This window comes from Eleutherodactylus coqui, chromosome 3 (assembly GCF_035609145.1).
Source record: "Eleutherodactylus coqui strain aEleCoq1 chromosome 3, aEleCoq1.hap1, whole genome shotgun sequence".
Classification (NCBI taxonomy): domain Eukaryota; kingdom Metazoa; phylum Chordata; class Amphibia; order Anura; family Eleutherodactylidae; genus Eleutherodactylus; species Eleutherodactylus coqui.
The window spans coordinates 73,197,733-73,224,868 of record NC_089839.1 but is presented as its reverse complement, the minus strand read 5'-3'; the positions used below and the strand labels follow the sequence as shown (position 1 = coordinate 73,224,868).

Below are 27,136 nucleotides of genomic sequence, written 5' to 3'. Positions count from 1 at the left end.
TAATGCCATGATGAAGATGTTCAGTTTATTTATTGCATCGCTACAACTGAACAACTATTATGACTCTAATTTTTTATCACAGTTGTCTTTTCCTTTAAATGGCTATTCATGGGTTTGTGTTTCTCTCTACTGATGTAATACAGCTAAGTTTGTCATTTAAAGTGAACCTGTAAGTTATGGCGCTTATAGCTATGGTGATGTGGAGTTTAGAGAGCCTCCTCCATACTTACCTGGTCCCCTGTTTCTGCAGTGCGCCTTAACAAAGCCAGTGCACAATTAGGGCTTAGTCAGACGGGCGTTTTTTGCCGCGATTTGCGGATCGCATGATGGATGCGCATCCGCAAATCGCGTGACCGGTGCGCGCAAGTCGCCCGCAAATCGCCCGAAAATCTGCTCCTAGCCGCGTTTCATTAGAAACGGGCCGGAGGTGTCCAGCGCATTGCATTCAATGGAGACGGCAATACAGCCGTCTCCATTGAAAGCAATGCGCTGCGGGCGAGCCCGGGATGAATTGTCGGTAAGGGCTTAAATATATAAGCCCTTCCCTGCAATTCATCCTAAAATGTGTTAAAATAAAAAAAAATTGCATTCTCACCTTCTGCCGGCAGCTCCGAGCGGCCGTCCTGCAGTGGGTGTGAAGGGGGTGTGAGTCAGACCTGCCCCCTGATTGGCTCAGCGCTGAGCCAATCAGAGGCATGCCTCACTCACACCCATTCATGAATTCATGAATGGATGTGAGTCAGACCTGCCCCTGATTGGCTCAGCGCTGAGAGGCAGCAGTCACTCACCAATTCATGAATTCATGAATGGGTGTGTGAGTGAAACCGGCCTCTGATTGGTCAGGCTGTAACCAATCAGAGGCAGATCATTCAGCAGGCGGGGATTTTAAAGCCCCGCCGGCTGAATAGTGCCGAGAAGCAGTTCAGGAGAACTGACAGCGGCCGCGGCTGGACTCCGGCTGCAGCGGAAAGGTGAGTATACAATTTTTTTTTATTTTAACACATTTTAGGATGAATTGCAGGGAAGGGTTTATATATTTAACCCCTTCCCGACAATTCACCCCGCGCACGCCGGCAGCCCATTGCTTTCAATGGAGCGGCTGTATTGCCGCTCCATTGAATTCAATGGGCAAACATCGTTCTTCTCTGCCACAGCTGTTACTTCTATATTGAGCGCATATACAGAAGCGAACAGAAATCGCAGATAGGTGCGATCTGCGATTTTTTGTTCTATAATTTTTCGGACGAGCGCATAAAAAGCGCTCATGTGTCCGATACCATTGCGAAGCAATGGTTTTAAAAAATCGCCGGACGCATGCACATGCGCAAATCGCGGCAAAAAACGCCCGTCTGACTAAGCCCTTAGCAAGCTTGACTCATTTCAGATGACTGCATGCATTCCCATTCCTCTCTATGAGAGTACATGTGCATAGCCTTCTGAAAATAGTCAAGCTTGCCATTTGTTTCCAGGAATGGGGGCTCAGGTGAGTATTAAAAGAGTCTCCTCTAACTTCACATCACCTAAACTATAAGCACTAGAGATGAGCGAGCGTACTCGGAAAAGCACTACTCGCTCGAGTAATTTGCTTTATCCGAGTATCGCTGTGCTCGTCCCTGAAGATTCGGGTGCCGCTGCGGCTGACAGGTGAGTCGCAGCGGGGAGCAGGGGAGAGCGGGCGGGAGAGAGGGAGAGAGAGATCTTACATCCGTTCCTCCCCGCTCTCCCCTGCAGCTCCCCGCTCCGTGCCGGCACCCGAATCTTCAGGGACGAGCACAGCGATACTCGGATAAAGCAAATTACTCGAGCGACTAGTGCTTTTCCGAGTACGCTCGCTCATCTCTAATAAGCACCTTAACTTAGCTTATGGTGCTTATAGTTGATGACAGGTTTCCTTTAGCTCATTGGGGGTGACATTATGTATTATCATAACTCAATAGATTAACCTCTTTTAAAATAAACTCTGATTCATTGATCTGAAGATTTTTAAGAGAGTTCTAGCCTTTGAAATACTAATGATTTTCCTGTTGTGGTGTACACCATGTATGTATTACAGACTTGGCTAAGGCTAGGTTCACATATGTTTGGAGGTCTGGAGAACAGGCATTGGCTGGCATGTTTTAGCCTTAGGCATAAGCATATATCACTGTTCCATGAGTACTGGCCCATGCCTGATCTGTTTACCTTCACCTGTCTATAAATGCAGCAGAACTGAATGGCCTATAAATCTAGCTGCCATTTAAAAGATGGCAGCTGGTGGTGTTGTTTTCATGTTGGGATCGCACATGCATGTGCAGTCCCAGATTCATAATTGAGCTGTTAGCAACAGAAACAATTACAAATGGCAACAACTACACAAAGTGATAAATATAGTGGCCAGCATCTATACTCCCTTCAGCTGCTTCCACTTCAACATGCCCATACTATCCTATGAGCATTGTAGAAAAGGAATTATGCTGGTTGCACTGATGATGTAATCCATTTGCAAAGTGCTTTGATCCTAGCAGTTTGGCCCCTTAGATCTTTAGTATGTGGTTTGGCACAGTGTGGAGGCTCACTCTGCCATCCCATTGCCCTACCTGCGACATGAACATGGGGTGCTTATGGGTTGTTATGGCAGATTTGCCATGTATGAAGTTCTATTAGGCCCTGGCAGAGGCAGGGTCTAATAAACTGTTGGTCAGTTTAAAAATTCACAAGCATGCATAATACACTATATTGCACTAATAAATATTGTAAGCAAGATAAACGCATGATAACAAACATTAGAAGTAGAGATGAGCGAACGTACTCGTCCGAGCTTGATACTCGTTCGAGTATTAGCGTGTTCGAGATGCTCCTTACTCGTAACGAGCACCACGCGATGTTCGGGTTACTTTCACTTTCATCTCTGAGACGTTAGCGCGCTTTTCTGGCCAATTGAAAGACAGGGAAGGCATTACAACTTCCCCCTGCGACGTTCAAGCCCTATACCACCCCCCTGCAGTGAGTGGCTGGGGAGATCAGGTGTCACCCGAGTATAAAAATCGGCCCATCCCGCGGCTCTCCTCAGATGCGTTGTGACATAGCTGAGGGACAGTGCTATCATGTTGGAGCTGCTGTAGGGAGAGTGTTAGGAGTTAGTGTAGGCTTCAAGAACCCCAACGGTTCTTCTTAGGGCCACATCTAACCGTGTGCAGTACTGTGGAGGCTGCTTTTTGCAGTGTTGCACATTTCTTTTTTTTTTGGTATATCGGCCGTGCAGAGCATTGCACCCTGTAGTAATACTCCAGGGACAGAAGTGTGGAGGCAGGGAGAGCGTTAGGAGTTATTGTAGGCTTCAAGAACCCCAACGGTCCTTCTTAGGGCCACATCTAACCGTGTGCAGTAGTGTGGAGGCTGCTTTTTGCAGTGTTGCACATTTCTTTTTTTTTGGTATATCGGCCGTGCAGAGCATTGCGCCCTGCAGTAATACTCCAGGAACAGAATTGTGGAGGCAGGGACAGAAGACATATATTATTGATTGAATATACGCAGTGGGCCTTTTCTAAAAAATATTGGGCAGAAAATCTATTTGGCCTGCCTGTCACTATGCTCAGTGTTCTGGGTCTGTGTTTGCTGGGTGTAGTAGTTCTACAAATAAATAGGCAGCCAGCTAAGTGTTACAGCAGGCGTGCGCCAAATTATTTCCTGGCTCTGAAATCACCGCTCTGTTGCAGTTAATAACAGTGCAACACTCTGCAGTTCTGTGACACACTCCAGGGACAGAAGACATATATTTGATTGAATATACGCAGTGGGCCTTTTCAAAAAAATATTGGGCAAAAAATCTTTTTGGCCTGCCTGTCACTGTGCTCAGTGTTCTGGGTCTGTGTGTGCTGGGTGTAGTAGTTCTACAAATAAATACGCAGCCAGCTAAGTGTTACAGCAGGCATGCGCCAAATTATTTCCTGGCGTTCCGTAAGCGAAGTCAGCCTTCAACCACAGGCCAATAAGCGGCACATTTAATTACAGCGTTCTATTTCTGCATTACTGGTAATACAGCATGCTGAGGGGTAGGGGTAGGCCTCGAGGACGTGGTCGCGGCCGAGGACGCGGAGGCCCTAGTCCGGGTGTGGGCACAGGCCGAGCTCCTGATCCAGGTGTATCGCAGCCGACTGCTGCGGGATTAGGAGAGAGGCACGTTTCTGGCGTCCCCACATTCATAGCACATTTAATGGGTCCACGCGGTAGACCTTTATTAGAAAATGAGCAGTGTGAGCAGGTCCTGTCGTGGATGGCAGAAAGTGCTTCCAGCAACCTATCGTCCACCCACAGTTCTGCGCCGTCCACTGCTGCAACTCAGAATCCTCTGGCTGCTGCTCCTCCTTCCTCCCAGCCTCCTCACTCCATGAAAATGAGACATTCTGAGGAGCGGGCAGACTCCCAGGAACTGTTCTCGGGCCCCTGCTCAGATTGGGCAGCAGTGGTTCCTCTCCCACCAGAGGAGTTTATCGTGACTGATGCCCAACCATTGCAAAGTTCCCGAGGTCCGGGAGATGAGGCTGGGGACTTCCGGCAACTGTCTCAAGACCTTTCAGTGGGTGAGGAGGCCGATGACGATGAGACACAGTTGTCTATCAGTGAGGTAGTAGTAAGGGCATTAAGTCCAAGGGAGGAGCGCACCGAGGATTCTGAGGAAGAGCAGCAGGACAATGAGGTGACTGACCCCACCTGGTTTGCTACGCCTACTGAGGACAGGTCTTCAGAGGGGGAGGCAAGGGCAGCAGCAGGGCAGGTTGCAAGAGGCAGTGCGGTGGCCATGGGTAGAGGCAGGGCCAGACCAAATAATCCACCAACTGGTTCCCAAAGCGCCCCCTCACGCCATGCCACCCTGCAGAGGCCGAGGTGCTCAAAGGTCTGGCAGTTTTTCACTGAGAGTGCAGACGACCGACGAACAGTGGTGTGCAACCTTTGTCGCGCCAAGATCAGCCGGGGAGCCACCACCACCAGCCTCACCACCACCAGCATGCGCAGACATACGATGGCCAAGCACCCCACAAGGTGGGACGAAGGCCGTTCACCGCCTCCGGTTTGCACCGCTGCCTCTCCCCCTGTGCCCCAACCTGCCACTGAGATCCAACCCCGCTCTGAGGACACAGGCACTACCGTCTCCTGGCCTGCACCCACACCCTCACCTCCGCTGTCCTCGGCCCCATCCACCAATGTCTCTCAGCGCACCGTCCAGCCGTCGCTAGCGCAAGTGTTTGAGCGCAAGCGCAAGTTCGACGCCACGCACCCGCACGCTCAAGCGTTAAACGTGCACATAGCCAAATTTATCAGCCTGGAGATGCTGCCGTGTAGGTTTGTGGAAACGGAGTCCTTCAAAAGTATGATGGCGGCGGCGGACCTGCGCTACTCAGTTCCCAGTCGCCACTATTTTTCCCGATGTGCCGTCCCAGCCCGACCACGTCTCCCGCAACATTGTACGCGCCCTCACCAACGCGGTTACTGCCAAGGTCCACTTAACAACGGACACGTTGACAAGCACAGGCGGGCAGGGCCACTATATCTCCCTGACGGCACATTGGGTGAATTTAGTGGAGGCTGGGACAGAGTCAGAGCCTGGGACCGCTCACGTCCTACCCACCCCCAGAATTGCGGGCCACAGCTCGGTGGTGGTATCTGCGGCGGTGTATGCTTCCTCCACTAAAGCACCCTCCTCCTCCTCCTCCTCCTCCAACGCAACCTCTGTCTCACAATCAAGATGTGTCAGCAGCAGCAGCACGTCGCCAGCAGTCGGTGTCGCGCGTCGTGGCAGCACAGCGGTGGGCAAGCGTCAGCAGGCCGTGCTGAAACTACTCAGCTTAGGAGATAAGAGGCACACGGCCCACGAACTGCTGCAGGGTCTGACAGAGCAGACCGACCGCTGGCTTGCGCCGCTGAGCCTCCAACCGGGCATGGTCGTGTGTGACAACGGCCGTAACCTGGTGGCGGCTCTGCAGCTCGGCAGCCTCACGCACGTGCCATGCCTGGCCCACGTCTTTAATTTGGTGGTTCAGCGCTTTCTGAAAAGCTACCCACGCTTGTCAGACCTGCTCGGAAAGGTGCGCCAGGTCAGCGCATATTTCCGCAACTCCAAGACGGATGCTGCCACCCTGCGGACCCTGCAACATCGGTTTAATCTGCCAGTGCACCGACTGCTGTACGACGTGCCCACACGGTGGAACTCTACGCTCCACATGTTGGCCAGGCTCTATGAGCAGCGTAGAGCTATAGTGGAATACCAACTCCAACATGGGCGGCGCAGTGGGAGTCAGCCTCCTCAATTATTTTCAGAAGAGTGGGCCTGGTTGGCAGACATCTGCCAGGTCCTTGGAAAGTTTGAGGAGTCTACCCAGGTGGTGAGCGGCGATGCTGCAATCATTAGCGTCACCATTCCTCTGCTATGCCTCTTGAGAAGTTCCCTGCAAAGCATAAAGGCAGACGCTTTGCGCTCGGAAACAGAGCCGGGGCAAGACAGTATGTCGCTGGATAGTCAGAGCACCCTCCTGTCTATATCTCAGCGCGGTGAGGAGGAGGAGGAGGAGGAAGATGAGGAGGAGGGGGAAGAGATAGCTTGGCCCACTGGTGAGGGTACACATGCTGCTGGCCTGTCATCCTTTCAGCGTGTATGGCCTGAGGAGGAGGAGGAGGAGGAGGATCCTGAAAGTGATCTTCCTAGTGAGGACAGTCATGTGTTGCGTACAGGTACCCTGGCACACATGGCTGACTTCATGTTAGGATGCCTTTCTCGTGACCCTCGCGTTACACGCATTCTGGCCACTACGGATTACTGGGTGTACACACTGCTCGACCCACGGTATAAGGAGAACCTTCCAACTCTCATACCCGAAGAGGAAAGGGGTTCGAGAGTGTTGCTATACCACAGGACCCTGGCGGACAAACTGATGGTAAAATTCCCATACGACAGCGCTAGTGGCCGAAGGCGCAGTTCCGAGGGCCAGGTAGCAGGGGAGGCGCGGAGATCAGGCAGCATGTACAGCACAGGCAGGGCAACACTCTTTAAGGCCTTTGACTGCTTTATGGCTCCCCAGCAAGACTGTGTCACCGCTCCCCAGTCACGGCTGAGTCGGCGGGAACACTGTAAAAGGATGGTGAGGGAGTACGTAGCCGATCGCACGACCGTCCTCCGTGACGCCTCTGCCCCCTACAACTACTGGGTGTCGAAGCTGGACTTGTGGCCTGAACTCGCGCTGTATGCCCTGGAGGTGCTTGCTTGTCCTGCGGCTAGCGTCTTGTCAGAGAGGGTGTTTAGTGCGGCTGGGGGAATCATCACAGATAAGCGTACCCGCCTGTCAACCGACAGTGCCGACAGGCTAACACTCATCAAGATGAACAAAGCCTGGATTTCCCCAGACTTCTCTTCTCCACCAGCGGACAGCAGCGATACCTAAGCAATACGTAGGCTGCACCCTCGGATGGAAGCATCGTTCTCTATCCCCATCAAAAACAGGGACCTTTTCGCTTCATCAATCTGTGTATAATATTCCTCCTCCTCCTGCTCCTCCTCCTGAAACCTCACATAATCACGCCGAACGGGCAATTTTTCTTAGGCCCACAAGGCTCAGTCATATAATTTTTCTAAACAATTTTTATACGTTTCAATGCTCATTAAAGCGTTGAAACTTTCACCTCAACCACTTTTTATTTTAATTGGGCTGCCTCCTGGCCTAGTTACCAATTAAGCCACATTAACCAAAGCGATTAATGGGTTTCACCTGCCCTCTTGGTTGGGCATGGGCAATTTTTCTGATGTACATTAGTACTGTTGATACACCAATTTTTGGGGGCCCTCGCCTACAGTGTAATCAAATTAATTTTTAGCCCACCTGCATTACAGCTGACGTTACATCAGCTGTGTTGGGCACTGTAATGGGATGTATTTATGTACCGCCGGTGGCTTCCTGGCACCCACCCATCCTGTGGGTCCACAGGGAGTTGAAAATGCATCTGTGTCCACTTCTAAAGAATCCCAGTCTGACTGGGGCATGCAGTGTGGGCCGAAGCCCACCTGCATTAAACATGACATTATTACCTCAGCTGTGATGGGCAATGCAATGGGATATTTTTATGTACCGCCGGTAGGTTCCAGGGAGCCACCCATGCTGTGGGTCCACAGGGAGTTGTAAATGCATCTGTGTCCACTTCTAAAGAACCCCAGTCTGACTGGGGCATGCAGTGTGGGCCGAAGCCCACCTGCATTAAACATGACATTATTACCTCAGCTGTGATGGGCAATGCAATGGGATATTTTTATGTACCGCCGGTGGGTTCCAGGGAGCCACCCATGCTGTGGGTCCACAGGGAGTTGTAAATGCATCTGTGTCCACTTCTAAAGAACCCCAGTCTGACTGGGGCATGCAGTGTGGGCCGAAGCCCACCTGCATTAAACATGACATTATTTCCTCAGCTGTGATGGGCAATGCAATGGGATATATTTATGTACCGCCGGTGGGTTCCAGGGAGCCACCCATGCTGTGGGTCCACAGGGAGTTGTAAATGCATCTGTGTCCACTTCTAAAGAACCCCAGTCTGATTGGGGCATGCAGTGTGGGCCGAAGCCCACCTGCATTAAACATGACATTATTACCTCAGCTGTGATGGGCAATGCAATAGGATATTTTTATGTACCGCCGGTGGCTTCCTGGCACGCACCCATGCTGTGGGTCCACAGGGAGTTGTAAATGCATCTGTGTCCACTTCTAAAGAACCCCAGTCTGACTGGGGCATGCAGTGTGGGCCGAAGCCCACCTGCATTAAACATGACATTATTACCTCAGCTGTGATGGGCAATGCAATGGGATATTTTTATGTACCGCCGGTGGGTTCCAGGGAGCCACCCATGCTGTGGGTCCACAGGGAGTTGTAAATGCATCTGTGTCCACTTCTAAAGAACCCCAGTCTGACTGGGGCATGCAGTGTGGGCCGAAGCCCACCTGCATTAAACATGACATTATTACCTCAGCTGTGATGGGCAATGCAATGGGATATATTTATGTACCACCGGTGGGTTCCAGGGAGCCACCCATGCTGTGGGTGCACACGGAATTCCCATTGCGGAGTTGTACCTGCCTGTGACTATTTATAAAAAACCGCGGTCTGACTGGGGCATGCAGACACCTTGACAGAATGAATAGTGTGTGGCACATAGGTTCCCCATTGCTATGCCCACGTGTGCAGCTCCAGATGGAGGTGGCACAGGATTGGATTTCTCATTGCTACTGTACAGCATTGTGGACTATTGCCCCGCCCCTTTTAAAGAGGGTCGCTGCCTAGCCGTGCCAACCCTCTGCAGTGTGTGCCTGCGGTTCCTCTGGCAGACGCACTTATAAATAGACATGAGTGTGGCGTGGCATGAGGGCAGCTGAAGGCTGCGCAGGGACAATTTGGTGTGCGCTGTGGACACTGGGTCGTGCGGGGGGGTTGGGCAGCATGTAACCCAGGAGAAGTGGCAGCGGAGTGTCATGCAGGCAGTGATTGTGCTTTGTTGGAGGTAGTGTGGTGCTTAGCTAAGGTATCCATTGCTAATGATGGCTTTTCAGAAGTAAAAGTTGTTGGGGGGGGCCCACTCTTGCCGCTGTTGTGGCTTAATAGTGGGACCTGGGAACTTGAGATGCAGCCCAACATGTAGCCCCTCGCCTGCCCTATCCGTTGCTGTGTCGTTCCCATCACTTTCTTGAATTGCCCAGATTTTCACAAATGAAAACCTTAGCGAGCATCGGCGATATACAAAAATGCTCGGGTCACCCATTGACTTCAATGGGGTTCGTTATTCGAAACGAACCCTCGAGCATCGCGAAAAGTTCGTCTCGAGTAACGAGCACCCGAGCATTTTGGTGCTCGCTCATCTCTAATTAGAAGTATAACAAATTTCACTTCAAGTAAATAAAAAAATATAGTTTTAACTTAAAAATGCTTTCTAGAATTCTAGCTCCCAATAGACACTTCATTTATGCTTCTTTATGTTCATAGAATGAAATTTCTACCATGAACTGTATCTGATCCCTCTACACTTTATTTGTCCTTGATTATAAATGATGAGGGATTTGGTTTGGATAGAGTTTGGAGGGTAAAGCCCCATTTACACAGGACGATTGTTGGGCAGATGATGCCCGACACTCGTCCCCTCATGTTCTTGCTCCCGTGCTGTTGCGCAGAAGCAAGTATTGTTGGCTCACAGCAGGGCGCTCGCTTCCGTCCCTCTCCATTCACTTTAATAGCAGCCGTTCAGAACTGAACTGCTGCTGTTTACACTAAACGATCATCGTTCGGGATTTTAAGCTGCATACATGTTTGCCTGACAGTTATCTTGTGTAAATGAGGCTTTAATCCCTTTTGGTTGAACCTGCTTGATGGTAATGCTAGAACGTAGGAAGCGCTATTGGGATTTTTTCAGATTAATATTGGCTTTTTCTCAGTGTCTGTGGTGCGGGCTGCTATTAAGGCATTTATACATGGTTATTTTATATAGAAGATTAGCTTACATAAGTCTAAATCTCGAGCTGTCATTAGGGCCCTTTAGCGATGAGCTTTGGATGCAAAGCAAGTGTTTATATATTCTCCCACTAATCAGACAGAAATCCATTGGAAAGAGGCACAGTCATCTGACATGAGTTGAAAACAATAAGTGTCTTTTTTTTGAAGCGCAGGATCTTTGAGGAAGAGTAAGCAGGGGTTGTTTTTTGGTTTCTATATTTATGGGTGGCTTCACACGAGCGTGTTTTTGTGCCTACATAGGTGCGTACATGGGAGCGCACCTATGTAAAAACATATGTGCATGAAGGTCCGTGCATTGCCTTCAATGGAGCCGCGGCTGCTGTCGGCTTTTCCATTGAACGCAATGGCCTGCGGCACCCCTAAATAGTTTTTTGGGGAAGGGCTTTACATATAAGACAAGAATTTTATTGTAAAAGAAAAAACAAAAACTGTCTACCGCTGCCGTGTCCCCGCGGGGATGAAGAACACATCTGCCACATGAGGCAGATGTTTCCTTCATCCCCGCAAGGAAAAAGAATTCCCTGCTGCACCTGCCACATCTGTGACAGATGCAGCAAAGGAATTATTCATTTGATTTCTGGAATCTTTTCCCATTGTTGATAATTGGCAGGGAAAATCTTATTAAAAGGGTTTTAATGCCACAACTCTTTTGTATACTTCAAAGCTCTCCGGCTTGGATTCCATGACAATATTTTTTTAGCCTCATATGATGTTTAGGAGTTTATTATGGCATAAGAAATCTGATAGAATTAAATTGGAGACCCTTCAAAGAGATAACCGATCTGGAGGATGGCAATTTCAATGTTTGGATAGATTTTTGGCATCTCAATTGCAACAGTTGAAGTGGTGGGGAGAAAGCAATAGTGTGGGGTTGAATGGCAGATTGGTTTCTAAAATGGCAGGTTGTAGTCTCCTTATAATGGTATGTGAGAGAGGGATGAAAAGAGGAAAAAAATGATTATATCTGACAATTATTTTAATAAATTATAGAATAAATGTAAGCAGATTTTGCAACTTGTTGGATTTACTATGTAAACCCCCCTAAGGAACCCTAAGTTGCCAGAGTTTTTCTTATAAGTGGATGGATTTTCACCATGAGGAAAGAGAGAAGTAATATTTTTGAAACAGGTACATTCTTGGGGGACTTTTTTGTATAGTTCTGAACAATTTAGAGAGTTTTATAATTCTCTCCATAGTTATTTTTTACAGTTCCTTCAGTTACAACATGTGTTTGCTCCTCAGGCCCAGCTGGAATCTGTGCTTACATTCAACATACTCTGTTGGATTTTCTTGGTTGTTCTGGAGCTACAAAGGGTGTAATATCTTATTTATATAGACAGTTGCTTTCTCCCTATTACAGCGATTCCCAATGAACGTAAAAGAAAATGGGAAAAAGATTTAGGCTATATTAGGGAAGATAAATGGGTCGTAGTGTTATGTAAGATCCCAATGATATCTCTGTCTGAAAGACAACAAATATTGCAATTGTATTTAGTACATAGAGTTTATTAAAATCAATTAAAGTTGTTTAACATGGGTATTAGATTAAACTCAGATTGTCTAAAATATTAAACGAATGATGCTAATTAAATGCATATGGTCTTTGATTGTGTTAAATTGCACACATTTTGGAATGGTGTACTAGATATAATATAAAATAATACATCTTGTCGATATTGGACTTAATACCAAAATTGGTATATTGTTGATAAGCTTATTGGGATTACTCTTTTGACATTTCAGAGAGCATTTGTTGATTGCTGCCTATTGGATGCAGGCTGTTTGACTAAGTTTGAGGAAAATTTGGGGGAGATGGTTTGCTATATAAAATGGATAGTTCATATTGAGTGCTGGTTGCATTGAGGTATTGTAGAAAAGTTGATAGGATTTTATGAGTGTGAAGAAGGGAGGTGAGAAGTTGGAGAAGAGTTTTTTTCCCCTTTATTAGTATTTGTCTAAATACTTTTCTTGTTGTGGATTGGCATGATTATGATTTGTTTAAATATATTTATGATTAATTGCATTGTTGGGTTGGGGTACTATGTTTTATGTATATAATGTTTATGCATGTATAAATGTGAAGACATTAAGAGGTAATTGTATTCAAATATATAATTATAAATAAAATAATCTGATTTTAAAAAATGCTTTATTTGGGAAAAAACTGCCTCATAAACTCTACAAAATCAGTATTGCCACATTTGTAACAACAGATAATATGAAATTAACATATAATTTTTCCCACAAAATGAAAAGTCATATGTAGTCCAAAATGGTACCAATAAGAATTACAATAAAACACAAACCATCACACAGCTAAAAAATGATGGTGCTCAGAATATGGCAATACAAATTATATTTTTTTTAATGAGCTATGGCTATGAGGAAGTTGTACAACATAAAAAATATATAGAAAAATTTGGTACAGTTCTTGTTTGCCCCGTCAGAAAAGGTTAGTAAAAGTTAATCAATTAGTTATAAGTATCCCAAAATGGTACAATTGAAAATTACAGCTCATGTAGCTGAAAACAAACCCTCATATGGCTATGTCCATAGGGAAAAACAGTTATGGCTGTTAGAATGTACAGAACATTATAAATATCAGAACAATATAAAATCAGACCTATCACCATCACTCAAGAGATGACAGAAATAAAATAAAGAACACTATAACATACTGGTAGAATTTAATGGAAATTTAATAGTATGATACTCATATACTGCAACCTTGACCTGCTGCCACCAGGCCTTTGCGGTTTTTGTGGGATGCCATTATCATGGAAACACTGGTAGAATGGCAGTTTTCTTGTCTTTTTCTGACATGGCTTTGATTGCTAGTGAGGTCTAGACTTGAAACTCTGGATGAAAATAATAGATTAGCAATTAGCATCAATACAATAACTCTGTTAGAAATCTAACATCTAAATTGCTAACATGTGACCAATTTTATGGGTGATAATTTTGAGTGATAATACTGTTAAATATACATATAAACAACAAATAACCCAGTAGGACTATAGACAGTAAAAAATCCAGTTAAAGGTGATTTTTGTTTGTGAGAGCTCAATAAAGAAATTGTGATATATGACTATGGTCAGTGTTCTCAAAAGAGATCAGTTTGCAGTATGTAGGTGTTGAAATATTGGTTGTTTCATACAAATGATGCAATTAGATATTTATAATGTGTGAAATGAAAATCCAAAACAGACTTTAAAGCAAAATGTGAAAACCAGGGGTGAATCATGTATGTTATAAAATATTAATATACTTTGTAACATATATTACTTCCATATGTCAATTCAGATCCCCTTGTAGAAAGAAAATAAAAGTTGCTGCCTCTCACAAACAAGGTTTAATCATTTCACTAAATCACAGTCTCAAGAACAGCAAAGGCAAAGAGTTCACTGCTAGGCCTTGACTCACCACAGGTCTCATAGCATTGTCTGCCTTTATGGTAGGGCTTAATAGGTTTATATTATGAAATTGCCCTAGGAATTCTCCAAGCCATACAAGCACAATTCTAATTGCCAAGGGCAAAAAATGCCCACAGGTAAAATCCCCTAGAATATAATCTAAATGCTTTATAATTCGAAAGATAAAGACAACATTTAATAATATTTAAAATAAAGGGGCAAATGGTGGTAGCAATGAAATGGGACCAGCAGTCATCAGTTAGTATCGTGTGTAATTGTGCATATACACACTAAAACATAGGCCTGGATGGCCAACTTCCAAGAGCTTATGTAAAGATTAATAAGTCAGCACCACCAAAATCCTATTAAAATCTAACCTATAGCCACCCAACATGTTTCACCTTGCAGCGTCCTCAGGGGGAACAACACCAGGGCTATATTGAGCCAAGTGCTGAACTGATAACTCTTAAATAGAATAGAGGTGAAGCATTCTTTCGATTAGCCAATCTAGACCAGAGACAAGACACCAGTAAATAATGATGTGAGAAAATCTTGACAGACAACAAATGGTGCTATAGTTTGACCAATCCCATATTGATGGTTCCACCAATCATAGTGTGTTGCCAGAGCATGCTCAGTGCAGAACAGGCACAGCTGTCTCAATAGCACGTGGGCAGTCACTTAGGCCTCATGTCCACTAGCAAAAGGGAATTGCGGATTTCGCAGCGGATTTTGCGGATAGGGAATCATTAGCCATCCGCGGTCCATTAAATTGATTTTTGCACTCGCGGATGGCATTTTAATAGAATTGCGTTTTTCACGCGCGGGAGAAAAAAACGCGGCATGCTCCATTTTACCCCAGATTCTGCGCGGATCGGCCACATTGCTATCACATTGATAGCAATGTGTGTGGATATCTGCATACAAAAAAAATACCATTTAAAGCAAATCCGCACGGAATCTGCCGCGGATTTCCGTGGCAGATTCTGCGTGGATTGTATTTTTCTAGTGGACATGAGGCCTTAGAAAAATAATTGAATTCTGTCCACAGCACTAAGCGTGCCTAAGGACTTAGAAAAAGTATTGAGTGTTGTCCGCAGCACCTGAGCATGCCCAAGGACTTAGAAAATAGCAAGTGCAGTTAGCTCAATAGGACTTAATAGGTTGAAATTCATGGAGGGCTTGGGAGCCATCACTTACCTCCAGGCTCCCAGGGCAACCCATTGGCACCTCACAATCATATTGCAGGGGTATGATGGTGTGATGGAGGGGGTAACATTGACTGCTATGTCTGAGCGGTTAAATGGCTGTGATCATAGTTACCTCCGATTGTGGCTAGCTGTCAGCTGTATAAAACAGGAGACAGTCATCAGGCATGGAGTGGACTTGGCGCCTGAGCCAGTGCTTAAATGCTCCTTGTATGACCTAAGACATATAATTATGTCATAGGTTCCCCAGTATGCTCATGTTACAGTGGTATTTAATGACTTTCAAACTCATTTTATGGCCCCTAAGACTAAGTAAGATCTACTTTAGAACCTACATCCTCATAAAAGCAGATCTGTTAAATTAAGAAGACTCTCTTAAACCTATATTGATGTAAGGTATGGAGGAACCATCTCCTAAAAAGATTAAGGTTGATGCTATTTATTTTATATCTAAACATGTTCCAATGACTGCGGTATAATATGACTTATTTAAGTATTAAGTGTCAGCTGTTTTAACATGTTTTGTTGCTCACGACAGATGTTGTGTGGTGTATATTACCGATTGCTTATTGTATATCTGAGCAGTGTTACAGTTTATATTTCATAGACAGTTATATATTATTTATTATATACATATTCCCTTGTTATAAACCCAACTAGTAGCCAAATTTTATTACTAACTGTTTTTGCATTCTAAAATATGTTGCAGAACATGTGGTTACATGGCCCTTCTGGGCAGATCCTCACAATTCTATACTCTAAAGCATGGTTGGTTCTCTGGTGTATTGTGTTCAGCTGTGCCCAACCAACATTGGTGTTGAAGAATCCCCACCCACACGTGCTGTGATGGTAGGGGAAATGCACAGTTAATCGTCCATAACAGCATAATAACATAATAGCTTTAATGACGTACCACTGAAGATATATCACCATTGTCATATTGACTGTACAGACTGTTCATTTGTAAATGTCCTGTTGGGGGCCTTTATATTTGAGAAACAGGACAAAAACTGAAAGCGAGGATGAGATCTCATCACCACACAATGAAAGAGAGAAAGACAGAATTACCTTTGGCAAAGCATTTTTCTAGTCTCGGACACAACATGCAACATAGGAAAGTTATTACACTTAATAGTAATTTTAAGTTCCAATGTCGGTGAAGAATTTGGGAATATAAATTCATATAACCACCTTTGGTACTATCAGAAACTGTATAAATCTCTGAGGCTTTTTTTTTTTTTACATCAGTGGAGATTATGAGATGTGAGAAACCCAGAGCAGAGGTAACACATTAGCCAAATGACCCCCTAACATCAATTTAGAGAATATAAACTCAGGAGAAGAGCCGTCTGGATGAGGCTGAGCCCCGGCAGCTGCAGAGAGGTGAGTATAGATTTTTTTTTTTTTACACTTTTTTAGGATAGTTTTCAGGGAAGGGCTTATATTTTAAGCCCTTCCCCGAATATTACTACAGCGCTTGCTGGCAGCCCATTACTTTCAATGGAGCTGGCTGTATTGCCGGCTCCATTTAATTCAATGGGAGAACATCGCGCTCCTCTGTAACAGCTATTATATGTATTATATCTACAAGTTTACTTGGTTTCTCTTACTGAGAAAAAAAATCACACTTTGAACTATAATTGCAAGAGAACAAGCCACTATTCTATCCAACAGAAATGCCAGAGAGGGCCATGTCGAAAAGAATTCTTATTGGTCTCTGACTAAGAAAATTCAGATGGGACCGCAAAATGGAATAGGTGAACGTATTTAAAAATGGTATTTGAACGCGGCCTAATTATTGATATTTTTAGATTTACATTGAAGGCAGTTTTATAACTTTTCTGATGAGGATGATGTTAATACTTGCTGCAATGATAATGGGAAAAATTTGCTCTGATATTGTTACTACTTCATGCGGCTAAACAAACAAAGAAGAATAAGTGTTTTGTGCACGTAGTCTTGATTTCTTTTTTCTCAACGGTCTTAACAACAAGTTGAAGTCACGCACACTGTCTTGAAAAATTGCTATAATTTGCTGTCTACATTAACATCTATTTTCCTGTTAAGAATTGATGTAGCATAAAGAGCCGTGAATACTAACTTCACCTGGGAAAAATACAATATATTGACATTAGCCTGGAGATGTATCTTTCAAAATATGCCTTGGCAAGTGAGGAATACAGTAGTTTAGTTAGCAAAGCATTTTAGATTAGAATAAATCAAATGTAGAACTAAACTCTGATCACCGAGGCACATATTTGATCTTTGAAAGGTAATATCTGTTGAAACTGAAAGAGAACACTAAACTATTGCTAACCTCAATGCTTTTAGTTAACCGCTTAGTGACCACACCATTGCCTTTTTATGTCCTAGCCTGCTGGGCTTTAATCCCCGGGGACATAAAAACATCCTCCTGCGGGGATTAAAACCCTGCATGCTCTGGACGTGACAGCTCCATGCTGCTAGCTCCTAGGTAGCTGACAAACTGAAGCTGTCATCCCACGCCGCTGGACCCTCCCCCCCCTGTCATGTGATCGGTGCTATCGCATAAAAGTAAATAAGGAGCTAAAAATAGGTAGATTTTCAGCTCCCGTCACGGATCTGATCCATAAGGGGGGCTGAAACTACTCACTCCCATCTTCTGCGATGTCCCACATTAATCTGGTCCAAAACAGACTCTCCACCACCTTCTGTGTATGCGTGCCAAAGGAAAAATGGCGATGCATGCGCAGAAGCCAAGATCGGCGCAGGACATTTAAAATCTTTTGGCCCCTGGATACTGGCGATCACGGAAAAGTTAAAAAAAAAGAAAGTTAAAGTTTCAGCTGCCCCCATGGATCGGATCCATGAGGGCAGATGAAAGTACTAACCCCCTTCCTCCATGATGTCCCACGTGGTCTGGACCTGCTGTGGGCTTCTGCGCATGTGCTGATGTGACGTTCATGAGCAGAAGGCCAGAGAGCCTGGCACATTTAACATTTCCCTGCACCCGGCTGTCAAAGACAGCCAAGTGCAGGGAGATGTCACCAGGGACCGCTTAGGCCATTCTCACACAATCATTGAGAATTGCGGATTCCACATGCATTTGATCCATGGTAATATGCGGATCAATCAAATGCACTGGATTACACAATTCTGCTCACCATAGCAGGTTGGAATTATGTAATCCACTCATAGAAAACAGAATACAACATGTTCTATTTGAACGTGGATATCCGCAACATAGAACACATTGTTCTCTATAGTCGCAGATATACCTGCAGCACATATGCCACTACGTTGTGTATGGACTGCGGGTACCTGCATCATCGCTAAGCAACAGTGCGGGAAATACAAACAAAAAAATCTGTACTGCACATGACCGCCTGTGTGAGTAGGCAGTTATGCACAGTACATTACATGGCCATATGCAGTGTAACAGCCAGGCTCAGCTGGGATCCGCTGTGGGGCCATGTGAGCCCAGCATCATTCAGATCGCTACCTGTAATACGTAATTTACAAGAAGTCCCTGGGAACACTTGCCTGCCTGCAGTTCCAGGAACAACTTGTTGAGCGCCTTCTGTGTGAGACCGTCACACCTCAGCAAGATTACAAAGCCTCACAGAGTGCCACTTTTTACATCTCATCCCAGTCCCTGAGGTCAAGAAACTCTCCCCCAAAAAAGCATGGGTAGAGGAGGGATGCCTGGTTTTAGTGCCCCATGTGCCCATCCTAACTGGGCCTCCGTAATTACCCCTGTCTTTGGACATACCACACAGTTTACATTATACTTTTATCTATCTAAGATTTAGGCAACGACAAAAAGGGCAGGAGGGGGGGATTATTTTTAGGGAGTCTTTTTTTTCTGCACAAGTGTGCAATGGGGCCTGGAATTTATTCAATCGTGCCCTGAAAGCCAATGGGCGTTCCCTCCATTTTAGGCCTAGCCATGTGTCCAGTAAGCAGCTTAGGGCCACAATGGGTATGTTTCTGAACACAGGACAAACAGTGGGATCCATTTTGGGCTGAAAGTCTTTATTCATATGTGTGCTGTTAAAAAAAACTGTTTTTAAATTGACACAATTGCCAAAATAATGAAAATCATAATTTTTTTGTTCTGCTTTGCTTAGATTCATTAAAAAACTGTGTGGTCAAAATACACAGTCTGCCCCTAGATGAATTCGTTAAGGGGTATAGTTTTTAAAATGGGGGCATTCGGGGGGCTTCTCCATCATTTTGGTCACTCAAGGGCTCTACAAGTGTGCAATGGCGCCTAATATGTCTTCAAGCAAAATGTCTGTTCTGAAAGCCACCGACTGCTCCTTTCATTTCGGGCCCCGTTGTGCATACAGACATAAGAATAGGGCCACAATGGGTATGTTTCTGAGCACAGGATAAACAGGGGTATCGATTTTGGGGTGAAAATCTCCATTTTCACGTGCACTATAAAAAAAACAACCTGCCTTTAAAATTACATATTTGCAAATATAGTAAATTTTATTTTTTTTTCTCCTCTAAATCGCATTAACTCCTTAAAAAAACTGTGGGGTCACAATACGCATGACACCGCTCAGTGAATATATTAAGGGGTATAGTTTTTAAAATAGGGTTATTTGTGGGGGGTATCTATCATTCTGACACCTATGAGCCTTTGCAATGTTGGCTTGGTGTAGGAAAACAAAGTGTTCCTCAAAATGTTGTTAATCAATGTTAAATAAAGTTTTTCAAATGTGCATCCAGTATAGAGTAAACAAATGGAAATATGTATCTCATCAAAAATTTGTACAGTATGTTTGCATATATTTGAGACTAGCTGATATACCTGGCTTCGCCCGAGTTAATTTGGTACTGGTGTTTATCTGGTGTTCACACGGAGAATCTTATAAAGTCGTGCTTACTTTAGAGATACTGAGGAAAAACATATGTTCACCATTTTGCATAGTTCTCTGCGTTACCCAGGAAACACCACGTGGAGGCAACCATGCGACGTTTCCTTCATATAAAATGACATCAGGAAGTGAGAGAATTAGATTACGTACATAAAATTTGGACACTAATTCTTTTGCGCATAGAATTGAATAATCAAGTTCAGACCCATTAACTTTTCCTATTTATGACATAATCAATGCTCGTGCCAAATTTCCCGTTTCTATGAAACCGGAAAGTGAAAAAATTACATTCCGCACGTAAAATTTGGACGCTAATTCTTTTGTGCTAGAATTGAATAATCGAGTTGGGACCTATGAACTTTTCCTATTTATGACATAATCAATGCTCGTGCCAAATTTCACGTTTCTATGACACCGGAAAGTGAGAAAATTAGATTCCGTACGTAAAATTTTGGACGCTAATTCTTTTGCGCATAGAATTGAATAATCAAGTTGGGACACATTAACTTTTCCTATTTATGACATAATCAATGCCCGTGCCAAATTTCATGTTTCTATTATATTGGGAAGTGAGAGATTTAGATTATGTACGTAAAATTTGGACGCTAATTCTTTTGGCATAGAATTGAATAATGGAGTTGTGACCCATTAGCATTTCCTATTTATGACATAATCAATGCTCGTGCCAAATTTCCTGTTTCTATGACATCGGGAAGTGAGAAAATTAGATTCCGTACGTAAAATTTGGACGCTAATTCTTTTGCGCATAGAATTGAATAATGGAGTTGGGACCCATTAGTGTTTCCTATTTATGACATAATCAATGTTCCTGCCAAATTTCCCATTTCTATGACACCGGAAAGTGAAAAAATTACATTCCGCACGTAAAATTTCGACGCAAATTCTTTTGCGCTAGAATTGAATAATCGAGTTGGGACCCATTGTCTTTTCCTCTGTATGACATAATCAATGCTCCTGCCAAATTTCACGTTTCTATGACACCGGAAAGTGAGAAAATTAGATTCAGTATGTAAAATTTCGACGCCAATTCTTTTGCGCTTAGAATTGAATAATCGAGTTGGGACCCATTAGCTTTTCCTATTTATGACATAATCAATGCTCGTGCCAAATCTCCTGTTTCTATGACACCGGAAAGTGAAAGAATTACATTCCGTACGTAAAATTTGGACACTAATTCTTTTGCACACAGAATTAAATAATCGAGTTGGGACCCATTAACTTTTCCTATTTATGACATAATCAATGCTCGTGCCAAATTTCACATTTCTATGACACCGGAAAGTGCGAGAATTAGATTCCGTACGTAAAATTTGGACGCTAATTCTTTGGCGCATAGAATTGAATCATCGAGTTGGGACACATTAACTTTTCCTATTTATGAGATAATCAATGCCCATGCCAAATTTCATGTTTCTATTACATTGGGAAGTGAGTGATTTAGATTATGTACGTAAAATTTGGACGCTAATTCTTTTGCGCATAGAATTAAATAATGGAGTTGGGACCCATTAGCGTTTCCTATTTATGACATAATCAATGCTCGTGCCAAATTTCCTGTTTCTATGACACCGGGAAGTGAGAAAATTAGATTCCGTACGTAAAATTGGACGCTAATTCTTTTGCGCATAGAATTGAATAATGGAGTTGAGACCCATTAGCGTTTCCTATTTATGACATAATCAATGCTCCTGCCAAATTTCCCGTTTCTATGACACCGGAAAGTGAAAAAATTACATTCCGCACGTAAAATTTCGACGCCAATTCTTTTGCGCTAGAATTGAGTAATCAAGTTGGGACCCATTGTCTTTTCCTCTGTATGACATAATCAATGCTCCTGCCAAATTTCACATTTCTATGACACCGGAAAGTGAGAAAATTAGATTCCGTACGTAAAATTTCGACGCCAATTCTTTTGCGCTTAGAATTGAATAATCGAGTTGGGACCCATTGTCTTTTCCTCTGTATGACATAATCAATGCTCCTGCCAAATTTCACGTTTCTATGACACCGGAAAGTGAGAAAATTAGATTCCGTATGTAAAATTTCGACGCCAATTCTTTTGCGCTTAGAATTGAATAATCGAGTTGGGACCCATTAGCTTTTCCTATTTATGACATAATCAATGCTCGTGCCAAATCTCCTGTTTCTATGACACCGGAAAGTGAAAGAATTACATTCCGTACGTAAAATTTGGACACTAATTCTTTTGCACACAGAATTAAATAATCGAGTTGGGACCCATTAACTTTTCCTATTTATGACATAATCAATGCTCATGCCAAATTTCACGTTTCTATGACACCGGAAAGTGCGAGAATTAGATTCCGTACGTAAAATTTGGACGCTAATTCTTTTGCGCATAGAATTGAATCATCGAGTTGGGACACATTAACTTTTCCTATTTATGAGATAATCAATGCCCGTGCCAAATTTCATGTTTCTATTACATTGGGAAGTGAGTGATTTAGATTATGTACGTAAAATTTGGACGCTAATTCTTTTGCGCATAGAATTGAATAATGGAGTTGGGACCCATTAGCGTTTCCTATTTATGACATAATCAATGCTCGTGCCAAATTTCCTGTTTCTATGACATCGGGAAGTAAGAAAATTAGATTCCGTACGTAAAATTGGACGCTAATTCTTTTGCGCATAGAATTGAATAATGGAGTTGAGACCGATTAGCGTTTCCTATTTATGACATAATCAATGCTCCTGCCAAATTTCCCGTTTCTATGACACCGGAAAGTGAAAAAATTACATTCCGCACGTAAAATTTCGACGCCAATTCTTTTGCGCTAGAATTGAATAATCGAGTTGGGACCCATTGTATTTTCCTCTGTATGACATAATCAATGCTCCTGCCAAATTTCACATTTCTATGACACCGGAAAGTGAGAAAATTAGATTCCGTACGTAAAATTTGGACGCTAATTCTTTTGCGCATAGAATTGAATCATCGAGTTGGGACACATTAACTTTTCCTATTTATGACATAATCAATGCCCGTGCCAAATTTCATGTTTCTATGACATCGAGAAGTGAGAAAATTAGATTCTGTACGTAAAATTGGACGCTAATTCTTTTGCGCATAGAATTGAATAATGGAGTTGGGACCCATTGTCTTTTCCTCTGTATGACATAATCAATGCTCCTGCCAAATTTCACGTTTCTATGACACCGGAAAGTGAAAAAATTACATTCCGCACGTAAAATTTCGACGCCAATTCTTTTGCGCTAGAATTGAATAATCGAGTTGGGACCCATTGTCTTTTCCTCTGTATGACATAATCAATGCTCCTGCCAAATTTCACGTTTCTATGACACCGGAAAGTGAGAAAATTAGATTATGTACGTAAAATTTCGACGCCAATTCTTTTGCGCTTAGAATTGAATAATGGAGTTGGGACCCATTAGCTTTTCCTATTTATGACATAATCAACGCTCGTGCCAAATCTCCCGTTTCTATGACACCGGAAAGTGAAAAAATTACATTCCGCACGTAAAATTTGGACACTAATTCTTTTGCACATAGAATTAAATAATCGAGTTGGGACCCATTAGCTTTTCTTATTTATGACATAATCAATGCTCGTGCCAAATTTCCTGTTTCTATGACATCGGGAAGTGAGAGAATTAGATTACGTACATAAAATTTGGACACTAATTCTTTTGCGCATAGAATTGAATAATCAAGTTCAGACCCATTAACTTTTCCTATTTATGACATAATCAATGCTCGTGCCAAATCTCCCGTTTCTATGACACCGGAAAGTGAAAAAATTACATTCCGCACGTAAAATTTGGACACTAATTCTTTTGCACATAGAATTAAATAATCGAGTTGGGACCCATTAGCTTTTCTTATTTATGACATAATCAATGCTCGTGCCAAATTTCCTGTTTCTATGACATCGGGAAGTGAGAGAATTAGATTACGTACATAAAATTTGGACACTAATTCTTTTGCGCATAGAATTGAATAATCAAGTTCAGACCCATTAACTTTTCCTATTTATGACATAATCAATGCTCGTGCCAAATCTCCCGTTTCTATGACACCGGAAAGTGAAAAAATTACATTCCGCACGTAAAATTTGGACACTAATTCTTTTGCACATAGAATTAAATAATCAAGTTGGGACCCATTAGCTTTTCTTATTTATGACATAATCAATGCTCGTGCCAAATTTCCTGTTTCTATGACATCGGGAAGTGAGAGAATTAGATTACGTACATAAAATTTGGACACTAATTCTTTTGCGCATAGAATTGAATAATCAAGTTCAGACCCATTAACTTTTCCTATTTATGACATAATCAATGCTCGTGCCAAATTTCGCGTTTCTATGACACCGGAAAGTGAAAAAATTACATTCCGCACGTAAAATTTGGACGCTAATTCTTTTGCGCTAGAATTGAATAATCGAGTTGGGACCTATGAACTTTTCCTATTTATGACATAATCAATGCTCGTACCAAATTTCACGTTTCTATGACACCGGAAAGTGCGAGAATTAGATTCCGTACGTAAAATTTGGACGCTAATTCTTTTGCGCTAGAATTGAATAATCGAGTTGGGACCTATGAACTTTTCCTATTTATGACATAATCAATGCTCGTGCCAAATTTCGCGTTTCTATGACACCGGAAAGTGAAAAAATTACATTCCGCACGTAAAATTTGGACGCTAATTCTTTTGCGCTAGAATTGAATAATCGAGTTGGGACCTATGAACTTTTCCTATTTATGACATAATCAATGCCCGTGCCAAATTTCATGCTTCTATTACATTGGGAAGTGAGAGATTTAGATTATGTACGTAAAATTTGGACGCTAATTCTTTTGCGCATAGAATTGAATAATGGAGTTGGGACCCATTAGCGTTTCCTATTTATGACATAATCAATGCTCCTGCCAAATTTTCCGTTTCTATGACACCGGAAAGTGAAAAAATTATATTCCGCACGTAAAATTTCGACGACAATTCTTTTGCGCTAGAATTGAATAAACGAGTTGGGACCCATTGTCTTTCCCTCTGTATGACATAATCAATGCTCCTGCCAAATTTCACGTTTCTATGACACCGGAAAGTGAGAAAATTAGATTCCGTACATAAAACTTTGACGCCAATTCTTTTGCGCTTAGAATTGAATAATTGAGTTGGGACCCATTAGCTTTTCCTATTTATGACAAAATCAATGCTCGTGCCAAATTTCCTGCTTCTATGACACCGGAAAGTGAAGAAATTACATTCCGTACGTAAAATTTGGACGCTAATTCTTTTGCGCATAGAATTGAATAATGGAGTTGGGACCCATTAGCATTTCCTATTTATGACATAATCAATGCTCGTGCCAAATTTCCCGTTTCTATGACCCCGGAAAGTGAAAAAATTACATTCCGCACGTAAAATTTCGACACCAATTCTTTTTCGCTAGAATTAAATAATCGAGTTGGGACCCATTGTCTTTTCCTCTGTATGACATAATCAATGCTCCTGCCAAATTTCACGTTTCTATGACACCGGAAAGTGAGAAAATTAGATTCCGTACATAAAACTTTGACGCCAATTCTTTTGCGCTTAGAATTGAATAATGGAGTTGGGACCCATTAGCGTTTCCTATTTATGACATAATCAATGCTCCTGCCAAATTTTCCGTTTCTATGACACCGGAAAGTGAAAAAATTATATTCCGCACGTAAAATTTCGACGACAATTCTTTTGCGCTAGAATTGAATAAACGAGTTGGGACCCATTGTCTTTTCCTCTGTATGACATAATCAATGCTCCTGCCAAATTTCACGTTTCTATGACACCGGAAAGTGAGAAAATTAGATTCCGTACATAAAACTTTGACGCCAATTCTTTTGCGCTTAGAATTGAATAATGGAGTTGGGACCCATTAGCGTTTCCTATTTATGACATAATCAATGCTCCTGCCAAATTTTCCGTTTCTATGACACCGGAAAGTGAAAAAATTATATTCCGCACGTAAAATTTCGACGACAATTCTTTTGCGCTAGAATTGAATAAACGAGTTGGGACCCATTGTCTTTTCCTCTGTATGACATAATCAATGCTCCTGCCAAATTTCACGTTTCTATGACACCGGAAAGTGAGAAAATTAGATTCCGTACATAAAACTTTGACGCCAATTCTTTTGCACTTAGAATTGAATAATTGAGTTGGGACCCATTAGCTTTTCCTATTTATGACATAATCAATGCTCGTGCCAAATTTCCTGTTTCTATGACATCGGGAAGTGAGAAAATTAGATTCCGTACGTAAAATTTGGACGCTAATTCTTTTGCGCATAGAATTGAATAATGGAGTTGGGACCCTTTAGCGTTTCCTATTTATGACATAATCAATGCTCGTGCCAAATTTCACGTTTCTATGACACCGGAAAGTGAGATAATTAGATTATGTACGTAAAATTTGGACGCTAATTCTTTTGTGCATAGAATTGAATAATCGAGTTGGGACCCATTAACTTTTCCTATTTATGACATAATCAATGCTCCTGCCATATTTCGAGTTTCTATAACACCGGGAAGTGCGAGAATTAGATTCCGTACGTAAAATTTGGACGCTATTTCTTTTGCGCATAGAATTGAATAATCGTGTTGGGACCCATTAACTTTTCCCATTTATGACATAATGAATGCTTGGGCCAAATTTTAAGTTTCTATGACATTGGAAAGTGACAGATTTAGATTACGTACGTAAAATTTCGACGCCAATTCGTTTGCGCTAGAATTGAATAATCGAGTTGGGACCCAATTACTTTTCCTATTTTGGAGATAATCTACGGCGACAGCACTGATAGAGGGAAAGTCATATACACAATCTAGCCTGCATTCGTTTTCCAAAAAAAAAAAATCCTTCGTTGGGCTACCTCAGACCATCTGCATTTTACAGGGTGTCTGGTGGGAGTTGTAGTGCATCACTATTGCACAGCTAGGCGTGTTTGCGGCCTTCCTTACAATTTTTTTTCTGCCTGGAGTTTGCGTTACAGTACCGCTCTTAGCGTGAAAGTGTACGCAAATAATTCCATAATTACTTAAACCGGTCTGTGTCTGCAGTGAATTTGACGCACAGCGTACG

General features: G+C 42.8%; 1 protein-coding gene across 1 annotated transcript in view; it reads left to right on the top strand.

The window, feature by feature from the left end:
• Window positions 1-27,136, top strand: part of CCDC85A (coiled-coil domain containing 85A) — a 313,500-nt gene that overhangs the window by 119,323 nt on the left and 167,041 nt on the right. The window contains exon 3 of the mRNA XM_066594525.1: window positions 26,734-26,775. Coding sequence (XP_066450622.1) covers window positions 26,734-26,775 — 42 coding nt within the window. The remainder of the gene's footprint in view (window positions 1-26,733; window positions 26,776-27,136) is intronic.